Raw genomic sequence first — 20,733 nt, 5'->3', positions numbered from 1 at the left:
TGTACAGATACAGAGAAAGTTATAAACCTCTTCCTTTTACTTAGTTATTTTTTCATTTAGACTGTATTCACGTAAAGTGTATTTACAATAGGGGAAAAAAAAACACGAAGCCTTGAGGTACAAAACCCAAAAGAATTATCTGAGGTATAAATACAAGCATATTTTAAATAATAATCTTTATCATGCTTTATCTATGTTTGAAAGCACAGTGGACATGTGCACATGGTTCTTAATAGAGTTGGTATATACAACATACAACCTTACAAATCTGGAATCCATCAAAATTGAATATACAAGTATATCTTCATGAGGAACACGGATATCCAAAATACTCAAATTTTAAAACTCTCATCTGACCCCTGTGAAATTCTTCAAAAAATCCTCTGATATAACACTGACAATGGTAACTAAATTATGTTATAACAAAATAAAAATCCTTCTTACAACTCTCATTCATACATTATTCACTTTTGATCCACACAAAATAAATTTACTAATACTGTCTCTTGAGTCAATCTTTACCACTACAGTAAAACCTGAATAAAAACCACCCTTCCAAAAACAAAAATTTGCCTTTTTTGTTTTTCTGCTGTTTTACTGTGGTTACTATTTTCCATTACCACTAAAATATATTTCAAAGGCATTCTGAAAGGAAAAGAAAAAGAAATGTAGGAAAACCAAAATAAAGCAGAAAGTCATAAAACCAGAAAACCTATTTGCTGATAAGAACAAACCCAATTAATAAACGCAGCTTTCAGGAATGCTGTTAATAAGGACCACCAAAAAAACAAAAGGGCCTTTTGTAGCTGGGTTAAATTTATGGGGATTTCCTTGGAACATACATAGTTTCCTATGTTCCCATACATACAGTGTCTTAAAAAAGTTTCTGTTATAAACACAAAAATGCAAAGAATTCTAACAGGGAAAACGTTTTGATGCTTGATTCAGGAGTAAATGTTAGAATGCTCAGTTTTCACACCTCTGCTTAAAAACAAAACCAAATCTATGCTTTGGAGCCAGTAAGGCTGGGACTAAGGGGCTTCATCCTTGGACTAATCTCTGCTGGTTAAAACTGTATCACTATTTGCAATCAGGTCCAAAAAAAAAAAAAATTTGAAATGGGTATCAGAGTAAATCTACTAGAATTCAAGTACAGAAGAGGTTGGCGGAGAAGAAATACGCTTAATAACTTGGGGGGAAAACCCAATAAATGGACAAGGGTTTTAGGCCCCCTTTCTGATGGATTCGTGGGTAGTCAGATATTCCAGGTTAAACTGAACCCGATGCATCAATATCCTTCTCGGAGGCGTCTCAGTGTGCCAGACACTGCATCCCAACCTATACATCTACGCCATTCAACCAGCAACAAACACACATTCACACTCCTCTGTGCAAACCTTTCTCTGCTCATCTCAGTGAGAAAACATGTCAAAGAGTACCAGCTATTCCAGTGGATACACCAGTCCCTCAACGCACTGCGAATAAAATGACACAGGTACACATACACCGATATCACAAGAGAACAAAGTATCTTCATTATCTTCTGTAATGTATTTAGTTTTGCTTCTCAGAAGCAATCTGAATAAGAATACAAATACATTTTTTTTTGCACAGTCTTATATATTCCAGTCAAGGTCTATTAATATAGACCTTAAACAATCAGGAAGCAGCTTTAAAAATGTATCAAATTGCTATAGTCAATTCCTACACTCCAACTTGTAGTTTTGAGGATCAGACATGGAACCCATTCTTCCAGGGACTGGCAAGGTTCTACGAATGAACACCCGGATGGTGGACACAGTTGCTTTGCTTCAGTAATCACCTAGATTTGGTGTCTTTGGTTTCAGTATTCTGGTTAGTGAAGGAGTCCCGGATTTTTACAACCTCAGCTGCACACAAATGTCCAAAAGATTTTGTGTACCACTCTGGCATGTGGCCCCTGTAGCAGAAAGGAAAAGGAGATGAATTATTTAAGTTAGAAAGCACTGAAATAAAATGAGAAACATCTGCTTGCTCGTTCAAACGCATAAAATCTATCATTTCCTGTGGCTTTAAATTCACGGCAGAACTACCATATCTGCATTGCTTTTGTAGCAGATTTTTCTAAGGGATCCAAATTAGGAAGCGGTACACAAGAGACCAATGTACACTAAGATGCGACTTTATGAGCACCACTCTTCATGAAGTAACCAACAAGGATGTAGTCATTGCAGACATTCTTTACATCAGACAAAAAGTCTGAATCTTCTTCACAACCCTCACATTGTGTCAAAAAATCAGAATCAGAACGTACCTTAAATCAGCTCTGCATATGTAGGTGAGTTTGGATTTCCCTGGCCCGCAGGGTTCAATCAAATACCTGGACAAGAGCACATTAACCCTCACGCCCACCACAGGCGCCCGGTCATGATCCACAGAGGTGAGTAAAAGGGCACACGCTCCCTTGGGTAAATTAGTCCTCCAGGTTCTGTAGAGACAAAACCAGAGGGAGGGAAAATGGTATTTTCTAGAAGCCAAGTTTAAAACGGTGCCTCACTTTTAGGGGAGACAGCCGAGGGACCAGGCTCAGTGTATGGGCTGTGTGATCCAGGCCTGGGTAAATGGTACCCCCTAAACTACTTGCTGTAGTGTAAATATGTTCCCCTAAAAGCATGTGCTGGAAATTTAATCCCCAATGTTGGGAGGTGGGGCCTAATGCAAGGTGGATTAATGCTGATTACAAAAGGGCTCGAGGCTTCAAGTTCGTTCGTTCTTTTGCTTTCTTGCCTTCTTTTTGCCCTTCTGCCATGGGGATGACACAGCAAGAGGGTCCTCACCAGATATGGCCCCTCGATCTTGGCCTTGGAAGCCTCCAGAACCATAAGCCAAATATATTTCCATTCATTATAAAATACCCTATCTGTGGTATTCTCTTATAGCAACACAGAATAGAATAAGACACTACTCTCCAAGGACTCCTGAATAAGAAACTCTGTACAAAACCACTTCTATAGGGGGTGTGTGTGCTCCGACAGTCTTCTCCTTGAAAACAGAACCCCTGTGAAGTGGAGCTTAAAACCATCTTTATATTTCACAAATGTCTTAGAACATGGACACCCAAAAGGAGCACTGCTTGTCTGAAAAATTCTGGACTCTCAATGTGACATTTCCTCCAAGATTTTTGGAATTCTTCTTTCAATAGTATCTCCAGAGAACTTACGAATTACATATAAATCAGCCATAACCACATCTCCCTTGGGACTCAAATGTTATTTCCTGGCTTATTCATTCACTAGCTGTTTCTAACTAGAAAAATCTATCCTAAAAGGGGCAAAAATCTGCCACCAATGAGCATGTTCACTTAAATAGGCCTCTCTTTCTGAGATTAGTTCCAAAAGAGTTCAAACCATTCTCAGTGAGGAACACACTGCTGGAATAAACATAGATATATTTCCTATATTTGCAAAGGTTCACTCCTTTTCTGGAGGCTTTTGTTCTACTTTAAATGATTTTTACCATCTTGTAAGATTCAGTGACATACAGGCTCGGTGCTGATATCGAGTCACTCTTGCCACAATAAACAATTCTGAAGCTCTCACCTCAAAACCACGTAGTCCCGAGCAGGGTGGGGTGCCATGCTGTTCTGGACGTACTGGTAAATTTCAGTCTGGCTGTCCAGGATCTCGATCACTTTCGAATCCAACAGGTCTACGTCCCAGAGGTGCTGTTCTTTAAGTAGGCGCTTTAAGATTTCCTCAGGCACAGCGGGAACTTCGATGGTTGACCTCCAGAGCCTTAGTGGGGGTCCTTCACTCACCTGAAAAGAGGGTGTATTTTTCAGTGCTAGGACAACCCATTCATATCTAGACTTCGAAGACAAATTGTTAGTTGAGGACCAGGTCATATGTCAAAGGCTAATCAATCTACGACTTTCATAGGCTGCTGTCCCAAAATATATTCAAGAGCAAGTCAGAAAGTGAACAATTATGTTGTCAATCCTAGTCAAGTCAAATTCTTTGTTTTTCTCAGACCTATGTCAGAGCGAATGTAACAAAGTAAGATCATCCATTTGCACCCCAAAGCCTGCATGGCTATCCACCTGCTCTCATTATTTTCAAGGTGGTAGAGAAAGTAACAACAAATACCGCCTACTGAGCATGTCATAAAATACCAAAAAATCAACAACAGGAGTAAAACATTTGGGGAACTCAAGTGTGATTCTGTAGAACCAAAGGATTTCACTAGAAATAGCTTGAAATCCTCTTACAAGTGTCACACCAGGTGAGTGTTATTCCTCACTTGACTGGTTTCCACTCTTATCTGGGGAACCTGAACCTCCTGGCTGCCCAGCGCTGCCAGGGTCTGGGCTATAGATCCCCGTAGGATTATGGCTGGCCAAAGAGTCTCATCTCTGAGGAATCTGAGTCCTTACCACGGGAACTTGACTGGCCGACAACAGGGAGAAGATTTACCTTCTTATAGGACAGCTCGGCCTGCTCCGAAGTCGAGTAGCTGACCCAGCCTTTAAACTTCTCTTTGACCTCTTTGAACAGGCCGTCCACACAGTCCTGGAGGAAGTGCTGGTAGTCAGTGGATTCAGCATTACCCAGGCGGCTCAGGGCTTCCAGGGTGAGGGGCTTCAGCTCCTGTTCGGTATAGGAATTACGACAGCGGCTCATTTCCTCAGGAACCTGGGTGGAACATGAGGGACAAAAAGGAGGTGAGTCCACCTGTCTGCATCATCAGAGGAAGAGGCAGGGCAGAAACAATGGCCTGGATGCTCAAGGCCGTGCAGGCATCTTCCCACAGATGGTGGGAGATCCCTGCCAACCTCATGTGGTAGCATAAGGTTATAAACAGATCACCTCCATAAATGTATCTGAAAAGCTTATTCCCGGCCAGGCGCGGTGGCTCACGCCTGTAATCCTAGCACTCTGGGAGGCTGAGGTGGGAGGGTCGCTTGAGCTCAGGAGTTAGAGACCAGCCTGAGCCAGAGTGAGACACCGTCTCTACTAAAAATAGAAAGAAATTAGTTGGGCGTGGTGGTGCAGGCCTGTAGTCCCAGCTACTTGGGAGGCTGAGGCAGGCAGATTGTTTGAGCCCAGGAGTTTGAGGCTGCTGTGAGCTAGGCTGACATCAAGGCAATCTAGCTGGCGCAGCAGAGTGAGACTCTGTCTCAAAAAAAAAAAAAAAGATTATTCTTGTGTAACTTTGGAAAAGTTAGAATAAGGGACTAAGTTACATTGATTAAGGCAAGGTTTTTAGATGCAGAATTTTAGTTCCAGGCGATTCGTTGCTTTTAACGGAGCATCTCCAAGGTGGGCAATTTCATTAAGCATTGACTCTAACAAGCTTATACATTATAACATATAAATAAGACATTTTCAGGCTATGTATATAATCTCCAGCTGTGATCAAGTATCAAGCCTAGGATTTTGTACCTAATCACGTTATCCTTTACAAAGCAGCCAACTTTCCCAGCTCCTTACCTGGAAAAGCTTCTTACACTCCGCAATCATGTGGGCCAGCCCCTGAGTGGCAGCCAGGTTTTCATTCAAATCTTTCTGATCTGGTTTGCCCAAACTTTGTTTTCTTTGCATTACCCTAGGTAGAAGAAATACAGGAAGGGAAGGATTCAGATGCTTATATACTTTCGATCAATGTATTATTTATTCAAACAAAGCCAAAAAAAAATCATTTTACTGGAACCTACTTGTTAACTGGTTCAGGAGAGCTTTGACTTTGGTCACCTGTGATTCTCGGGGAGTTTTATCAACAACACACAGGACGACATTAAAGAGACTTGTTTATAATGAAATCCAGGTGATTTAAAGCCACTTTGTTCAATAGGTTTCTATTTTAAATAGGGCAGCTTGTAAGGTCTACGTATGCATGGTGGGGAGGAAGAGGCAGCTTAGAAGAGCATGGGGCGGGAGTCACTGGAACTTGGGGAAAGGGTGCCCCTATTCTTACCTGTTTAAATACACAGGATCACCTCCCAGAGGTGAGGGACACATCTATTGTTTCTTAGGAGTTTTGTCTTAATCTTATCTGATCTCTCTCTTCTGCTTCTCTCTAGTTCTCTATCCCATTGCAGCTGCAATGCCCCAGTAAGCTTTTAGAACTAGTTAAAAGGGTATTTAAGCACTGTACGGCTTTCAGATGCAAAGCTAACTTCAACTAGTACAAGTAGGCCCCGTGGCTCTAGCTAAGAAATACTTTCAAATCTCCTTTAGAGCTGAGGGAAAGGATGGATTTAGTCTGGGCGGGTTAAGTCCAGTTTGTGAACTACTTTCTCATACGCTCCACTAGAAGAAGGTCTTTACATGAAATAGTCATGGAAGTGAGAAGCTCGAACTGGCCCTGCCATCTCTTCCTGCCAGACGTGGGCAAGCTGCTTACCGAACTGACTTCCCTAAGCCTCCCTTTCCTCATTTGTCAAATAGACGCTCACAGGGCCTTCACCTCCTGTGACTGTCATGGGGATTAAATGAGATGAAGAATGCAAAGGGACCATTCTGTGCCTGACGCAGAGTAAGTGCCCAGCAAGTATCAGCCTTTTCGTTATTTTTCAAGATTCCTCGACTTTTTCCAGAGCCACCCCTATCTCATATACACATGTTCTAGGCAGAAATTTTGCAAACGATTGGCTCTGGCCAGATCCCAAATAGAATCAACTTCTGAGGCCCAACATTATTCTTGGTTCATTTAGGCTATTTCCTTTCAACTTCTGGCACAGGCCAAGAGTTTGGCTTTCCTCACCACGCAGAGGCCAAGGTGGCAGGAATCTTACTTTCCATCCAGTTTTTTAGGCCAGTAAACCCGCATGCTTCTTCGCTGGCAGAAAGTACGATGGACACTATGAGACTTGCCTCAAGAGCAAACACTTGCCAGGCAGAGCAGCAATCCAAGGCTCATTCTCTCATGATCAGGTTGTTATCAGATTGTCTAGAAAGTCGCAGCCCCAGGGCTGAGAGGAGAAGAGGCTGCGTGCTGTGGAGGTGTGTGGGCTGCGCATGAAGGTGGTCTAACTCATTTTTGCTTGGTTCAGGTAAGAATCCAACAAAAACACAGTGACAGGCCTCAGTGTGAGGAACAGAGCCCATGCGTGCACCTCCCATCCAGCCCGTACCTTGGGGAGGAATTCTCTCTCTTCAGGGTGTTGAGGTGGAAGAGGGAAGGCGCTAAGCACACGGCCAGGTTGGTTGTAGTCATCTGGTTTTCTTTTACAGCCGCTGTGACATCGCTCAAGAAATAAAGAAGGGTCTGGAGAACCTCCCGGTTGTCATCAGGCAGGAGCATTACGGCCGCCTTGATCGCCTGCAGGCGCTGGTCCTTGGGTACATCTGCACGACACCAGCATTTCTCCCATCAACATGGTGATTTGCCATGCACATAGCAAGGAAATGTCCCAAAGCAAATATCAGCATCAAATACCTCGGCCCAGTACCGAACAAGCACTTGCAGAGAATATACTAGAGGGTACTACGGAAAAAATGATGAATTGCCACCGGCATTACTGCCCTCAAGTATTTCCTGCCTCGTGGAGGAGTTAAAAAATTTTAAACACCCACATTACCAAAACACTCTTAAATCCACCTCAGAGTTTAGCTCCAGAGAATGTGTGTTCTTTTAGTTTTTACAAAACAGTTTTTTCTTCCCTAAGCACTTTCAAAAATTGCTCGTTTACCAATCTCAATTACTGAAAACATTATAGACTTTATACTTTTGTTTAGTGTCAATGGAAAACCTTATTTGCGACACGTGCCAGAGGATAAGAACTGAGATTTCTTTGCCTTGACTATAAAATGTTTAGTATCTTTGAGGAATTTCCTAAGTTTAACTGATTTGCTCATTCTTGAAATGGACAAAGTAAGTTGCTAAAATAGTCAAATTAAACAACAGATATATTTAACTAGGAATTTCTTAAATTTTAGCAAGCATACTGAGAGGCTATTAAAAATGCATATAGATATGCAAATATATAAAAATGCAAATAAACCCATACAATAGTCCCCATGTAGAAAATGCTAAACTCAACCTTCGGGTCTCCTTTACTAGAAAAATCTTTTAAAAAGCATGTGGTGGAAAAATCACGTCACTCAAATGCAGCTCCATAGGGCACACTGATTAAACAGCTCCATGGTTACAATACATAACAAATACCTTGGCCGGGAAAATGTGACCTGTGTTTTCATAAAATATGAAAGGATGAAACAACTAATGAAATAATCCAGACCAGCTCTATTTCTCATAAAATAAAGTCCAATGCGCTGGTTCTAAAGACAATTTGAACACTAAGAGAGGCTGCTTTTAAACTGCATTGCTGTAATACCGCAGTGAGCCAAGAAAAACACAAGGCTGTAAAAGCTACAATCCTGATCTTGATCATTAATTTAGACAACTGTTTGCTTTAAGCTTTACATAAAAGCGAGAAGGGCATGGGTATTGTTTTCCCAAGTATTTCTGGCAGAGACTGAGATGAATAACAGAAAAAGATTATTTATTCATTTTACAGCAAGATAAAACACACAGGCACCTGTGAAATTTTAAATACAACAACCATGCTAGAGAGAGATTGTGAAGCCACCGAAATTTCTGCAGAGGAGGCAGAGAGAGAGAGAGAAATTTTGGTATCTGATCTTTATCTAAGCATCTTAGATAACAGTGTTCTAGAAACAGATGAAAGAAAAAAACGAGATCAGGATGTAAAAATGTAGAATTTTTACAGTTGTTAAAGACTGGGAAATTTATTTTCCCATCATTCAATAAGCAGACAGAACTACCTGCTCCACGAACAAGGAGGCAAGGAAGAAATTGATGACACGTGTTTCCAAGAGGTCACCACGCAGGTCCTCTGGTCACAAGAACGACATCAAAGGAACCTGAGCATCAGTTGTTCCCACTTTCTCCCAACACCAACAACCCCAAGATCAAAGAGCGCTCACATTGGTAGATCTGCAGAAAGGTTTCTGAGAGTTTATTTGTCATGAGTGGCTCAGGAAGATCTCGAAAATACTGCTTCAGCATGTCTGCCACGTCGTAAGCAGACTGTCCTTCGTAGTTGACACAGTCTATGGCACCTTCGTTCATCTGGCGCAGAGCCTGAATCCGGGATTTGACGCCCGATTTTCTGAAAAGCCCAACCTGTTGGGAGAAAAACATTCAGCGTTGGGAACACTGAGACAGAAGCAGCAGCTCACACCTGAGCTCCCCTGAGTTCGTGGCACCCACAGGCAGTGGCTCTCACCTGATCCAAACAGTGGTTCCGGAGGTAGCGCATAGCCTGCTGAATGCTCTGCGGCAGGGGCTGTCCTGTGCGCTGCACGTTGACCGTCAGAGGGACCCCAAACACATTCCGGTCCTTGTAGTCTGGAACCTTGATCCTTTTCATGAACTTGGGCACAGCCCTGTTTAAAGAACACCGTGGGGGTAGTGGGAGAGATAGGTTTACTCATCCCTTTACATTTGTCTTATCTCTGCAGGTAAACCCTGTGGGCTCTAGATCTGTGCTAAGTGTGTGGATGTTTACATTGAAATTAAACAAAATGACATATTCAGTTCCTCAGTTGTACCAGCCACATCTCAAGCGCTCCCTACCCAGTCATTTGTGGCCAGTAGCTACTGTACTGGCCTGTGCAAATACAGAACATTCCCACCAGCAAAGACAGTTCTGTTGGACAGTGCTGTTTTGGATCTTCTAAGAGTTGGGGGTGTGAGGCCCACTCACATGTCCTTGGGGTTGTCCTTCTACTGTTAACCCTGAGAACTGGGGTCTACTACTTTAAGGGAATTGAAGGGCTTCCTCACAAAATGGCAGAAATCAACAAACAACACGTGCTTCTAATACACCTAATTATGTGCTTCTGATAGAGTGTGAAGAACAAGTTCCTATTTGTCTTGAAAAAGGGTAAGAATCTCTTCTGAATTCTTCATGAGCTCTAAAGCATTTAAGGTAACAAGGTTCAGGTAACACTGGATGAGAAAACGGCAAACACACAATGTTGGTCTAACACAATGAAAACTGACTCCAGAGTTCAACAGTGAATGATCCTAAGTCAAAATCAATTCTCCTCCTGATGTCCCTGGAGAATATAACATCTTTAGGTTTCTAAAGGAAGATGGAAAAGGAACAATGGGGGTTTTGTGAGCCTATCCCAGCCTCCCTAGGGTCCTGAAACCAGGTCTTCGCCCCACCCCGACCCCCAGCAGTATATGCAACAGCAGGAAACTGATGTCATGCGTTTAAGGCTGTCAAGCAGAAGTTTCAGCTCTACAAATGACCTCTCTGAACAGGACAAGAAAGGGCAAGGCCAAACAGGAAAAGAACTCTGTGCAGAAGTTGTCCCTACTCCACGGATCCCACAGTGCCAGGCTTTTCCATTTGGTTTCGACTCATTGGAAAAACTGACCAGAACTCAAGAAGCATTATGGACTTTTAGATTCTTGTGGGTTTGGTGGGAAGGGGGTGGGCGATTCAGCAATGAGAATCTAAAGTATGTAGTTTTAAATAGCCAGGAGGGAAAATATGACTCCAAGCACAGAGGAGCTCTGCAGAAGACCGACCGCTTTGACTTTTGAGTGCTTACCAACAGCCACGACACTCTGCTGTTTATAGCTGTAGGAAAGGTATAAAGCAAAGAGCAGAGCCCGGCTTGTATTTCCATACAGTTAAGTATATGGCATCACGGCCATAAGTGTGCATAATACTCGCTTTGTCGGGGTAGAAAAGCCCAGCGGCGGAATGTGGAAAGAACACATTACGATCCCCGCCGAGAATCTGAAGCATGTGAGGATAAACCGGTCAATACTTATTTCTGTCATTCAGAACAAACAACTTCTGTATTTAGCAAGGCTCACATAATAACAGCCTTTGAACAGGAGGTGCTTTGATGCTGAAGTTAAACTCACTATGGGTCCCAAGGATAGGAGGAGCTGGGGAGAGAAGGAACAGTTACGTTGCTTCGCCGACTCTATCAAGCAACTTGAGTTTGACACAGAGAACTACTGATGCAATGGGCTGATCTCCAATTGTATAAAACGCAGCAGTTGTGCAACTGGGTAATAAAGACTCAGATTACTGTAAAGACTTGAGGCCACTCAGCTGACACTGTGAAATGCACTGAGATGTCAATCTAAAGACATTTCTCTGCTTTGTACAGATAGCAGAAAGATTAAGATGTGCACCGATTGGGCCACATCCACGACCCTTCCGGCCTAACATTCTGTGTCTCATACTATACACTAAGGGCTGTATTTTTAAAAGTAATTATGAACAATTCATCTAATATATTTCATCTTTATTTATATTTTAGTCTATATCTTAGTGTAGTGAATTCCTTAAATTTATTATTCCCTGTTGGAGAGTCTTTGCTGGGAAAAAAACATAGCTTCAACTCTTTTGCACAGGTAGATTTTTGAGTGATGCTGCAAATACATCCAAAATGATTTCTCAAAACATGCATGAATAAGGTTATAAGGCCAGGTACTGTAAACCAAGCATTTCAAAGATGGCCTCATAACATCTTAACATTTTTCTTTCCTTTCTTCCATAAATATGATCTGATACTGTGCATACATTTACCTACAGTGGGTTATTTCTACCACTGGGAAGGAGACGCCCACACCACGTGATGTAAGAGTAATGCACTCTTATCCTCACCCCATCAACTGGCAATTTGTCACTCATAGAACTGAAAAATCAATCAACCAACCCATGCTGATAATTCCCTAAGACTACCCTGGCTTTAGCAGTGTCAAATGTGACCTCAGGAATGCAGAGACTGATTGCAGTAGGATGACAGACTAAAGATATTCATCAAGGACAGAACTGTCATATGCTAGTGTGGGGACAGCCTCAAGGAGTTGACTGAAAATATCACTTTCAATGACAGTTTAAACTCTCACCAGCTAAAACCATGCTTGTTAGAAGGTGTGTATTTTTCCAGCAGGGCCGTTAACTTTAGGAGCGAGTATTTCTGCAGCAGGTTCATCTGGGCCACAGACTGGCAGTTAATCTGCAGTGATACAGAGTTTAGGCTCGGTCGATGAGAGCTCTGGAAACTGTGCCATCTCAGTCTGTGCCTGCGACAGAAGAGTAGAGGACAGTGAGTGACACAAAATCAGCAACGAACTGCTTGCTGGCATCTTAAGAACCGAGAGGACTCAATTTCTATCCCATTCTCCCCCCCTCCCCCGCCCACTGTACACACAGCATAAAATTTACCATTTTTTTTTTTTTGAGACAAGGTCTCTGTAGCCCAGACTGAAGTGCAGAGGCCTGATCACAGTTCACTGCTGCCTAGAACTCGTGGGCTCAAGCCATCCCCCTGCCTCAGCCTCCCGAGTAGGGGGACTGCAGGCACACACCACCACGCCCAGCTTTCATTTGAACCAATTTTAAGCGTACGGTTCAGTGGCATGAAGTCCGTGCACACTGTCGTGCAACCATCACCACCATCCATCTCCAGAATTCTTTTCCTCTTCCCCATCTGGAACCTTGTACCCATGCAATAATGCCCATTCTTTTTGAATGTTGGCATTTCCTGGTCTGACACCTTCCTTGGGAATTTATGAGGCTACGAATGCCAGACTTAAGCTCATTTCCCCCCCACAGAACAAGCAGAAGAAGTTTCTTTCTCATCCCCTCTCCCCAGTCTGGAGGGAGGAGAAGAGCTCTTACCTATTGGACCTGGTCAAGGAAGCCCCAACCCCAGAATCCCTTCTTTCTGGGATGTCAGAGGGCTCTTCGGGTTCATTCAGGGAGTTGCCGGTGCTGTCCAGGTCACTGGGTGTGGCCCGATCGTTGTCCACATCCAGGTGTATCTGCTTTGGCGAGGACGGGCACGGAGAGACTGAGTCCAGGGCCGAGTCGGAGTCGCCCTCATCTGAGAACTTCTCTGACCACTGATTGACTATCCGCTGCATTCCTTTCACGTGGTAGAGGATGTCATCCAGCTCAGGGAAGATGTCCTCGTTCTCCAGGTCGGCCAGGTCACCTGAGCTGGAATAGAGGATGGAGCCTGGCACGTTGTCGTAGATGCTGAGGCGGCTGCTCACGGAGCTCGAGGAATTGCGCCTCTTAAGTTCCTTAGGGCTGTCACTGCTGTTTTCCCTCCGTAGGCTGATGTGGCCAGGGCCGTGGAAGCTTCCCGTCCTCCAGTTCACAGAGCTGTTATTCCCTGAGGGGGAGAAATTGCCATTGGAGAGGGCCTTGGGGAAAGTGCCAGGCTTGTGATCTTCAGGGATGTAGAACACGGTGTCCTCCGGGTAGGTCTCGCGGTTTTTAAAGTTCTGCTCCACCACGTTGTTAAAAGTCGACTGATTGAAGGGATCAAAGCCCTCTAAGTACATGCCCACCCGCTTGTTGCAGGCACTGAGGCTCCGGGTCCTGGTGACAGGGCTGGGCGTGCTGACGGCGCTGCTGGTCTCAGACTGGCTGCTGCTGCTGCTGGTCTGCGTGGAGTTGGAGACGCTCCTCTTTCGTACCATGGGGACGTTGATGCGGTTGCCGTTGAGGGCGGAGATCTCCACGCAGTTCAGCTGCTTCAGCTTGTCCTCGTCCACCCCCTCGTGCAGAATGGGCCCACTGATGACCAGGCCCAGCTTGGACGGTGCCTTGTGCTTGCCGTGGTGGGAGCCCTTGAGCTTCAGGCTTTCCATCCGTTTCAGCAGGCTGCGCGTCTTGGACTTGGCGTTCTTCTCGTGGCCTTTCATGCTAAAGCTGAAGCTGGACAGTTCCTTGGGAGAGGGCAGGCTGCAGAAAGAGTCGTCATTGCCCGCGAAGTTGCTGGAGGAGCAGACGCTGATGACAGAGTTAGTCCGGGGGGTTGCGGTGTCCTCGCTGGGGGGCGCGTGGCTGGGGAGGCTGCTGGTGCTGCTCAGGCTGCGGACGGAGGACACCTCCTGGTGCTCGCCGAGGTCCATCAGCACGCCCCCAGGGCTCGCGGCATCCTTTGGGTGGGAGTCGTCTGGGGACCCGGGGATGGGGTCCTGCTTTGGAGAAAACACATCAAACTCTTCAAGCCGGGACCACCTCTTGCTGTCCCTCTGGAAAGTCCATTTGCCACTTATGGCACAAGGCTCATCCTCGTCTGAATCTTCACTCTGCAAAGCAGAAGGAAGCCATTGACACACTGGGACTGGCAGCCAGCAGGGAGCGGGCGTGTTCTAAGGACCAGACTGCTAAGAACACGCCACCAGGTTCTATTTCCCCCCTTATACTTTCTTACTTTTCTTTTTTTTAATAACAAAGATGTATTTAAAAGGAGAAAGCCTGATCAAATGTTGCAAGCTAAGTAAGAGTAATTTTATGGAAACGTGGGATCTATAGGCTGTTCTTTAATTGTTCACAGGGGAAACCTCTGAGATCAGTGAAAATTCCAGGCATGCAAAATATTTTGAACTGGAGTCAGCAACCGGTAGGACTGCCTCTGGATGGCCTCTGGTTTTGCCGTCTGTTGTTAGCATGTGTTTAGATTCCCTTTTGCAATTAAAAAGGTAGTTTTCAAACACTAAGAAGAGGGATAACTTAAATCTCTAGCCACTCTAAAAATTCACAAGATCTCCTACCTGACTAATTGGGACATGGGACGAGGTGAGCTATCACACAGCTCTGTCCATTGAAGCCTCTTTGTAGCCTCTTACCTGGTCCTCATCCCCCCCGCCCCCCGCCCACTGCACCAAGCACGGGGGCTAGAGCCCAGGCCACACTGTCCTGGGGAGTTTCAACGTCAGACCTGCTCCAGGCCATTTAACAAGGCTTCACAAATACCAGGCCCTGACAGCACATAATATTCGTAAACGCCAAATAACATCTTTGCTGATGATGCCTGATTTATGTTCAGGACTCAGGGATGTGCTGTCACATGGACTATTGCATCTTGGCCTTTCTGGCAGGATATCAAAAGGCACCATTCAGCATGATACATATCCTTCCCACTGGTGTGGAAAATATCCTATGACCCGAGTTTCACAGGACAATGAGTAGAGAGCATTAAACGCTGACTTGGAGGGCTCTTCTGCACAGTTCATTGGGTGCTGAGGTTCCAGTTCATTTGTTTAAAAGGTTTAACTCCCCAAGAAGGCAACTTTTTGCAGGTCATGGACTCTAGGATAATTAAAATTCATACTCTGAACAGTCAGAGAAATATATTCTTTGGCCAAACTTATCCCTGTTTACTCTAATTTGAGACATTCACTCCCAGGGCTACACCCACCTCTTCTCCTAAGATCTCATAAAAGGCCCTCACAACTGACACGTAGAAGAAAATATCACCCAATTCAGTTATGTGCCACCATTTGACTACAATGTGTGGGATTTCCTGTCCTCTCCTCCCCCAACTCCTTTCCTCCCTCCCAATCTCTTATTCTTCAATATCCCACCAGCCAGCCTTTCCTTTCATCTCTCTACAGTTTTGAAACACAGTCACTTATATCTGGGAAGACAGAAGGGTTTGAAAAGAACTTTAGCTTTCTTTTCTCTAGGGAGCGATGCAAAAATGCACTGGGATTCCTAAAGCCTCGTCCCTTTACTATGTAGTAGTCATTGAGTTTATTAGGCAAAACAACAGATGATCTGCTCAGGTCAAAAACAGTACCTAAAATAATTTATTGGCCAGCTGCAGCTATTGGCTTCAATTACATAAGGCTATAGTCTTTGGTTAACTTGACTAGATTATAATATCAAAAATGTATATACTTGTGGAACTAGAAAATAAGAGTTTGAGATACAAAACCTATTACAAAACAAGCACATCATCTGGTTTTTGGCTTGCCCCTTTCCCACCCATCCTACTATATAATTTATATACTCACTCTCTTCCGATGAGGACTAATTTCTAGCTTCATCACCGCACATTTGTTTAAAGTATTTAGACGCCTACAGAGCAAAGAAATAACATTAGCAAAGATAGGCAACCACTCACTGATGGGTGGATGAATATTTTTTTCCAAACAATTAACATATTTAATGAGTTTCTTTGAACCCATTAATATCTGTAGTCTACAGAAGTATTAGAAACTTCTTTAAAAGTAGTTTAAAATACCTTTATATTTAAATTTTCCACTTAAATTTAATGTGAAGTATTTTATGGTGAAATGGCACTCTGCTATGGTACTGTCAGGTGTCTCTAATTCTTCATGGAACAAACAATTCTCAGCAAGTTGTTCTCACTGAGAATAATTATTCTTCTAATAATCCTTACATTGAACATTAGGGAGCTCCACATACAGTGCCAAGAAATAAAAGCCTATGGTGTCTCCTTTCGGTGACACAGAAACAATAACAAGGAATGAAGTACAGTTGTCTGCAAAATAAGCAGTGTATTCTATTTCAAATCAAAATTAAAATAAAAAATAAAATAAGCCTTAGTTATCTCCGATGAATAATAGTCCTGGACAGCCTGTTTAATATTGTACAGTGTTCTCGTACACAAAGGAAATTGGAGCCCTCTCTAATATTCAATTATTTTTATAACTTCCTGATAGGACAAAATAACATTTGATATAGTCACACAGCAAGAGGACAAATGATTGTTTTAAAAATTTGTATACTGTAACTTTTATTTTAAGGATCAAAATCTTACTGAGTTCAGAAATAAGTACTTAGATTAGATTCTTCTTTGGAACAAGAGTCACATTTTAACTCTGAATGTTTTTCCCACCCCTGCCAAATGGTAATGTCAATTTAAAATTAGAGAAATAATTTAGTTTCATTGAAAATGAAATAAAAAAAAAAGCTCAGAGGGAAACAATGCAATAGATGAAAAAAGAAACTCTGTAAACATGCTGGACTAAACGGCATGTAAAGTGTGAGTGACAGCTCTTCTGGCCCCAATTTTCCAACATCTTCCTGATGATCATCACTTAATCTTCTTCAAATGAACCTGTCATGCGTCTGACTGCTGTCTCCTATCACAAATACCCCCACCAGTTTTCCCTAAAATTGCAATTCTTACCTTTTCATAGTATCCTATGAAAGAGCACTTAATTCACACAAATTCAAACTGACCGTGAGACTTCCATAAAGATTTACCTTCCTGATCCTGTACTTGCAGCTTGTCTAGCAACACCAGGATAGAAAGTATTCTTGCCTGCCTGATAAGCCTGCCTTTGATTTCATAGATTATATGGGAGCCTGTTTATAGAATAAACTGAGATAGCTCAGAGCACCGACATTCAGAAAAATTCTCTCTTGTTGATGGGGAGGGAACGAAAACAAATAACTAAGAAAAAGTCTGCAAACTTTAAAATGAGTGGACATAAGGTCTCTTTCTTAGGGGCATCAATTACTTCAATGACTTACACACACGGTGTTTTGGCTCTCAAATGTTTTCAAGATTTAAAGAATCTGGAATGGTTACACTTAGTTTAGGTCTGGGTTCCATTAATCAAAGCTGTAATCAAATACCCACTTGACTTCATTTGGGCTTTAATGGCTGAGTGGTGTTTATAACGAAATTTACTAGGCATGGAGGTCTATGCAGTGGGGGAGGGGTTTAACATCACAAACTCTAGATTTGAGTCAAACAACAAAAGACTCAGGAGGCCAATTTTATAAAGGTCCATATTATCTTTTTATGTTGGTAGCACCAAGCTAATGGCATTGTAATCCTGAAGCCCAGAGTTATTCCCTGGGGTTTCTATGGTTTTCATCTGTCCCCCAGGACTTCCAAAGAATGCCCACTGCTGGAACCTCAGAGACAGAACTGACATTAAATCATAGTTCTAGCAAGACAAATTGGGGCCCACTCTGGGTCAGGCACTTTGGTAGGCACTTCATATGTAGGATTTCATCTTCACAACCCTATGCTATAGATTTTACGATTTGCCTTTATTTTATAGGTGAGAAAATGGGGGCTTAGAGAGGTCACAAATCTTGTCCAAGGCCACACGATTACAACATGGTGGCTCTGGCACTCAAACTCAGTTATCTTCGGCATTCCTTTCTAAAATAAATGTGAATGATAGTAATAAATGAGAACAACTTATACCCTAAGTATGATTCCTCAAATAGTGGCTTATGTGCTGATATCAGAACCCATCTGTCCAGAAGCCTAGGCCATTCCCATCCCCCTGAGGGCCTGCCCAGGCTCAGCTCCACAGGAATGTGTCCCTCTTATCTCCTGGGCAACTTGCACCCTGCTCCCAAGAGGGAGGGAGCCCAGGGTGGGCTATCAAAGGTTCAAGAGTTTTGCAAGCACTCTGATAAAAGGACAGCAGGCCGGGATCTGGGCCCCATTGTATTCAAAATAAAAACAGAAGTGGGGCCCGGTGGCTCACGCCTGTAATCCTAGCACTCTGGGAGGCCGAGGCGGGTGGATCGCTCAAGGTCAGGAGTTTGAGACCAGCCTGAGCAAGAGGGAGACCCTGTCTCTACTAAAAATAGAAAGAAATTATCTGGACAACTAAAAATATATATATAGCAAAAATTAACCAGGCATGGTGGCGCATGCCTGTAAGTCCCAGCTACTTGGGAGGCTGAGGCAGTAGGATCGCTTGAGCCCAGGAGTTTGAGGTTGCTGTGAGCTAGGCTGATGCCACAGCACTCTAGCTAGGGCAACAGAGCCAGACCCTGTCTCAAAAAAACAAACAAACAAACAAAAAAAACCCAAAATAAAAACAGGAGAAAAAAGACCAATTTCCCCAAAAGACCTGACAAAAACTTCCAATTTGTAAAGGTCTTTTCTTGGAGTTAGTGCAATTGCTTTAAAAAAATTACTTGCTTCCCTTTTAATAGACCAGAAATCATAACAAAGTTAACTCAACTGCAAGGTAGGCTGCTTTTCGTGGCTTAGGCATTTCAGGGCTATTTTACAACTGAGAACATACTGAAGGTGACAGCATGGAAATCTAGTTTTCATTATACGATTGTCACTTGATTTATATCATTCTTTGATGTTTTTATAGGAGGAGTCTAAAAGTTTTAATTCCAAAGGAAAGTAGCAATTTGGAGTATTTTTCAGAACTTATAGAAAGACAAAAAGCATTTCACAAGAGGTATCCTGGTAGTAGATTACAGTTCACAATTAACAATATTATCTGTGCATGCTTTAAGACAAGCTAATCACTCCTCCAGTTTGACTACTGAGTGTAACTCCCTTGCAATCTTGGCCTTATCATTGGAGTTGGATTATACCACAAAGCTAGCAAGACTGGGCCAAAGCCAATCTCTCCAAGGAAATCTCTCCATAAATCCCTTACAGTACAAATGTAAGAATGCTGGTTAGCAATCTAAATCCAAAAAAACCTGGTAGTCCCGTAATTGTAACTTTTGGTCATTACCAAACTTCATATTTAAAGCAGTATCATCATCATTCTCAAAAAACCCATTAAGTCTACATGTCTTCTGCCCTAAGTAGAACATGTTAAGAGATCAGCTCCTACCTGCTTTTCAATCAAAGGAGGTGTAAAATCTGTAAATGTTATAGGTATATCAATATTTTTAACTAAGCAGAATGCTAGTACTGGCGTATACATGGGATCATTTGTGACATCCATGCACAAAATATGGTCCAAGACAAGGGTAGGAGGAAGGGTGGGAAAGAGAAACTCATGCAAGATTTTGTAAACTTTTAAAACTGTATTTCTGTAACTGTATTGCCACGTATATTTAAAATCAACTGTTATCTCAGCAAGGCAAAAGATGAAAACATAAAAAGTTTATCAGTCTAGAGAGAACTTCACAAGCCACAAGGCAAAATTTCAAAGGGCACTATAGTTTCATTATTTGCTGGCCCATGAATTCCATAGGCTGAGAAGGTTTTGGAATAGGCAGGTCTAGCAAATGAGGTGACTAAGACATAATCAGTAAAACAAATACCTGAGCTACACTGCTGACAACTCAGAACTTGCAGTGAAATTTCAAAGAAGGTGCTCGGAATACACAGTATAGGGTTCACATCTTTTTCTCCCGAACATTGGTTTAGGCTTCTCAAAAGGGGAATCATATTCATGAAACATCTACTTATGTGAACATGTGGACAAGAGCCCTTGAGTTCCCCATTGCAAACAAGCTGATGATTGTTGCTGTGAATTTGGACAAATTTCATTTTTTTGAAAATCCAGCCCCAAAAGCCTTTCTCCACATACTCGAATTTGGGCCTGATAATTTAATTTTTTTCCTGATAATTTTTAAAGCCACGCCGACCTCCATCGCTGCATTTCCTTCTCACAGATAACATGTGAGATGTTCTTCTACCTACGAGAGAAAACTAAAGTCCAACCAGAATATGCTGTGGAGTCTGAAAACAGATGAAGCTCCAGTTTCTTTTGGGCTTTTCCTTTCACAAAAGATCTATTCCCTTCAAAGGGAGGTGACTTCTCGAAAGGTACTCAGAGCCAATAAAAATAGCAAAGTGCAGAGGACGTTTTTCCCTTCAGAAGAGGAAAACTAAATTTCAAACTTCTATTCCGAAGGAAAAAGAAAAAGTATTCAAGAATTTAATCATGACCCTTTGGGCTGAAATGTTGCAGTGATATTTTCATGACCCAGGAATTCCTAAGCTGTGGCTGCTGTTCGGAGGGTCCGTTCCCTAAGTGGCTTACAATGTGTGAAATGGCTGATCTGATGCAATGCTTAAATATTTCTTGAGATGCATCTTAGGAGTGAAATCATTTATATGCATTATCAACAGTGATGAATTGAAAATAAATTAATTCTGCCCCACAGCTAAGCATTAAAACATTTAAAAAATGTCTAGAGTAATTCATATTCCAGAGGCTGACGTTTTCCCCTCCCAAAACTGCATCAGT

The 20,733-nt window shown here is 42.8% G+C and overlaps 1 protein-coding gene across 3 annotated transcripts in view; it reads right to left on the bottom strand.

The window, feature by feature from the left end:
- Positions 1-1,512: 1,512 nt before the first annotated feature.
- LOC105814748 (rho GTPase-activating protein 7) overlaps positions 1,513-20,733 on the bottom strand; it is a 174,587-nt gene continuing 155,366 nt past the window's right edge. For 2 of the 3 annotated variants that reach the window (XM_012649829.1, XM_012649831.1), the window contains exons 4-14: positions 15,796-15,859; positions 12,662-14,085; positions 11,887-12,063; positions 9,230-9,389; positions 8,928-9,126; positions 7,112-7,325; positions 5,469-5,583; positions 4,452-4,670; positions 3,579-3,796; positions 2,294-2,467; positions 1,513-1,939 (exon numbers count right to left, since the gene is read on the bottom strand). In XM_012649829.1, coding sequence (XP_012505283.1) covers positions 1,819-1,939; positions 2,294-2,467; positions 3,579-3,796; positions 4,452-4,670; positions 5,469-5,583; positions 7,112-7,325; positions 8,928-9,126; positions 9,230-9,389; positions 11,887-12,063; positions 12,662-14,085; positions 15,796-15,859 — 3,085 coding nt within the window. In that variant the 3' untranslated portion in view covers positions 1,513-1,818. The remainder of the gene's footprint in view (positions 1,940-2,293; positions 2,468-3,578; positions 3,797-4,451; positions 4,671-5,468; positions 5,584-7,111; positions 7,326-8,927; positions 9,127-9,229; positions 9,390-11,886; positions 12,064-12,661; positions 14,086-15,795; positions 15,860-20,733) is intronic. The other variant, XM_012649832.1, reaches the window with a different exon arrangement.

Source organism: Propithecus coquereli, unplaced genomic scaffold (genome assembly GCF_000956105.1).
Source record: "Propithecus coquereli isolate 6110/MARCELLA unplaced genomic scaffold, Pcoq_1.0 Scaffold304, whole genome shotgun sequence".
NCBI lineage: Eukaryota > Metazoa > Chordata > Mammalia > Primates > Indriidae > Propithecus > Propithecus coquereli.
The sequence above is the reverse complement of the archived record's forward strand: the minus strand, read 5'-3'. Positions and strand labels throughout refer to the sequence as shown.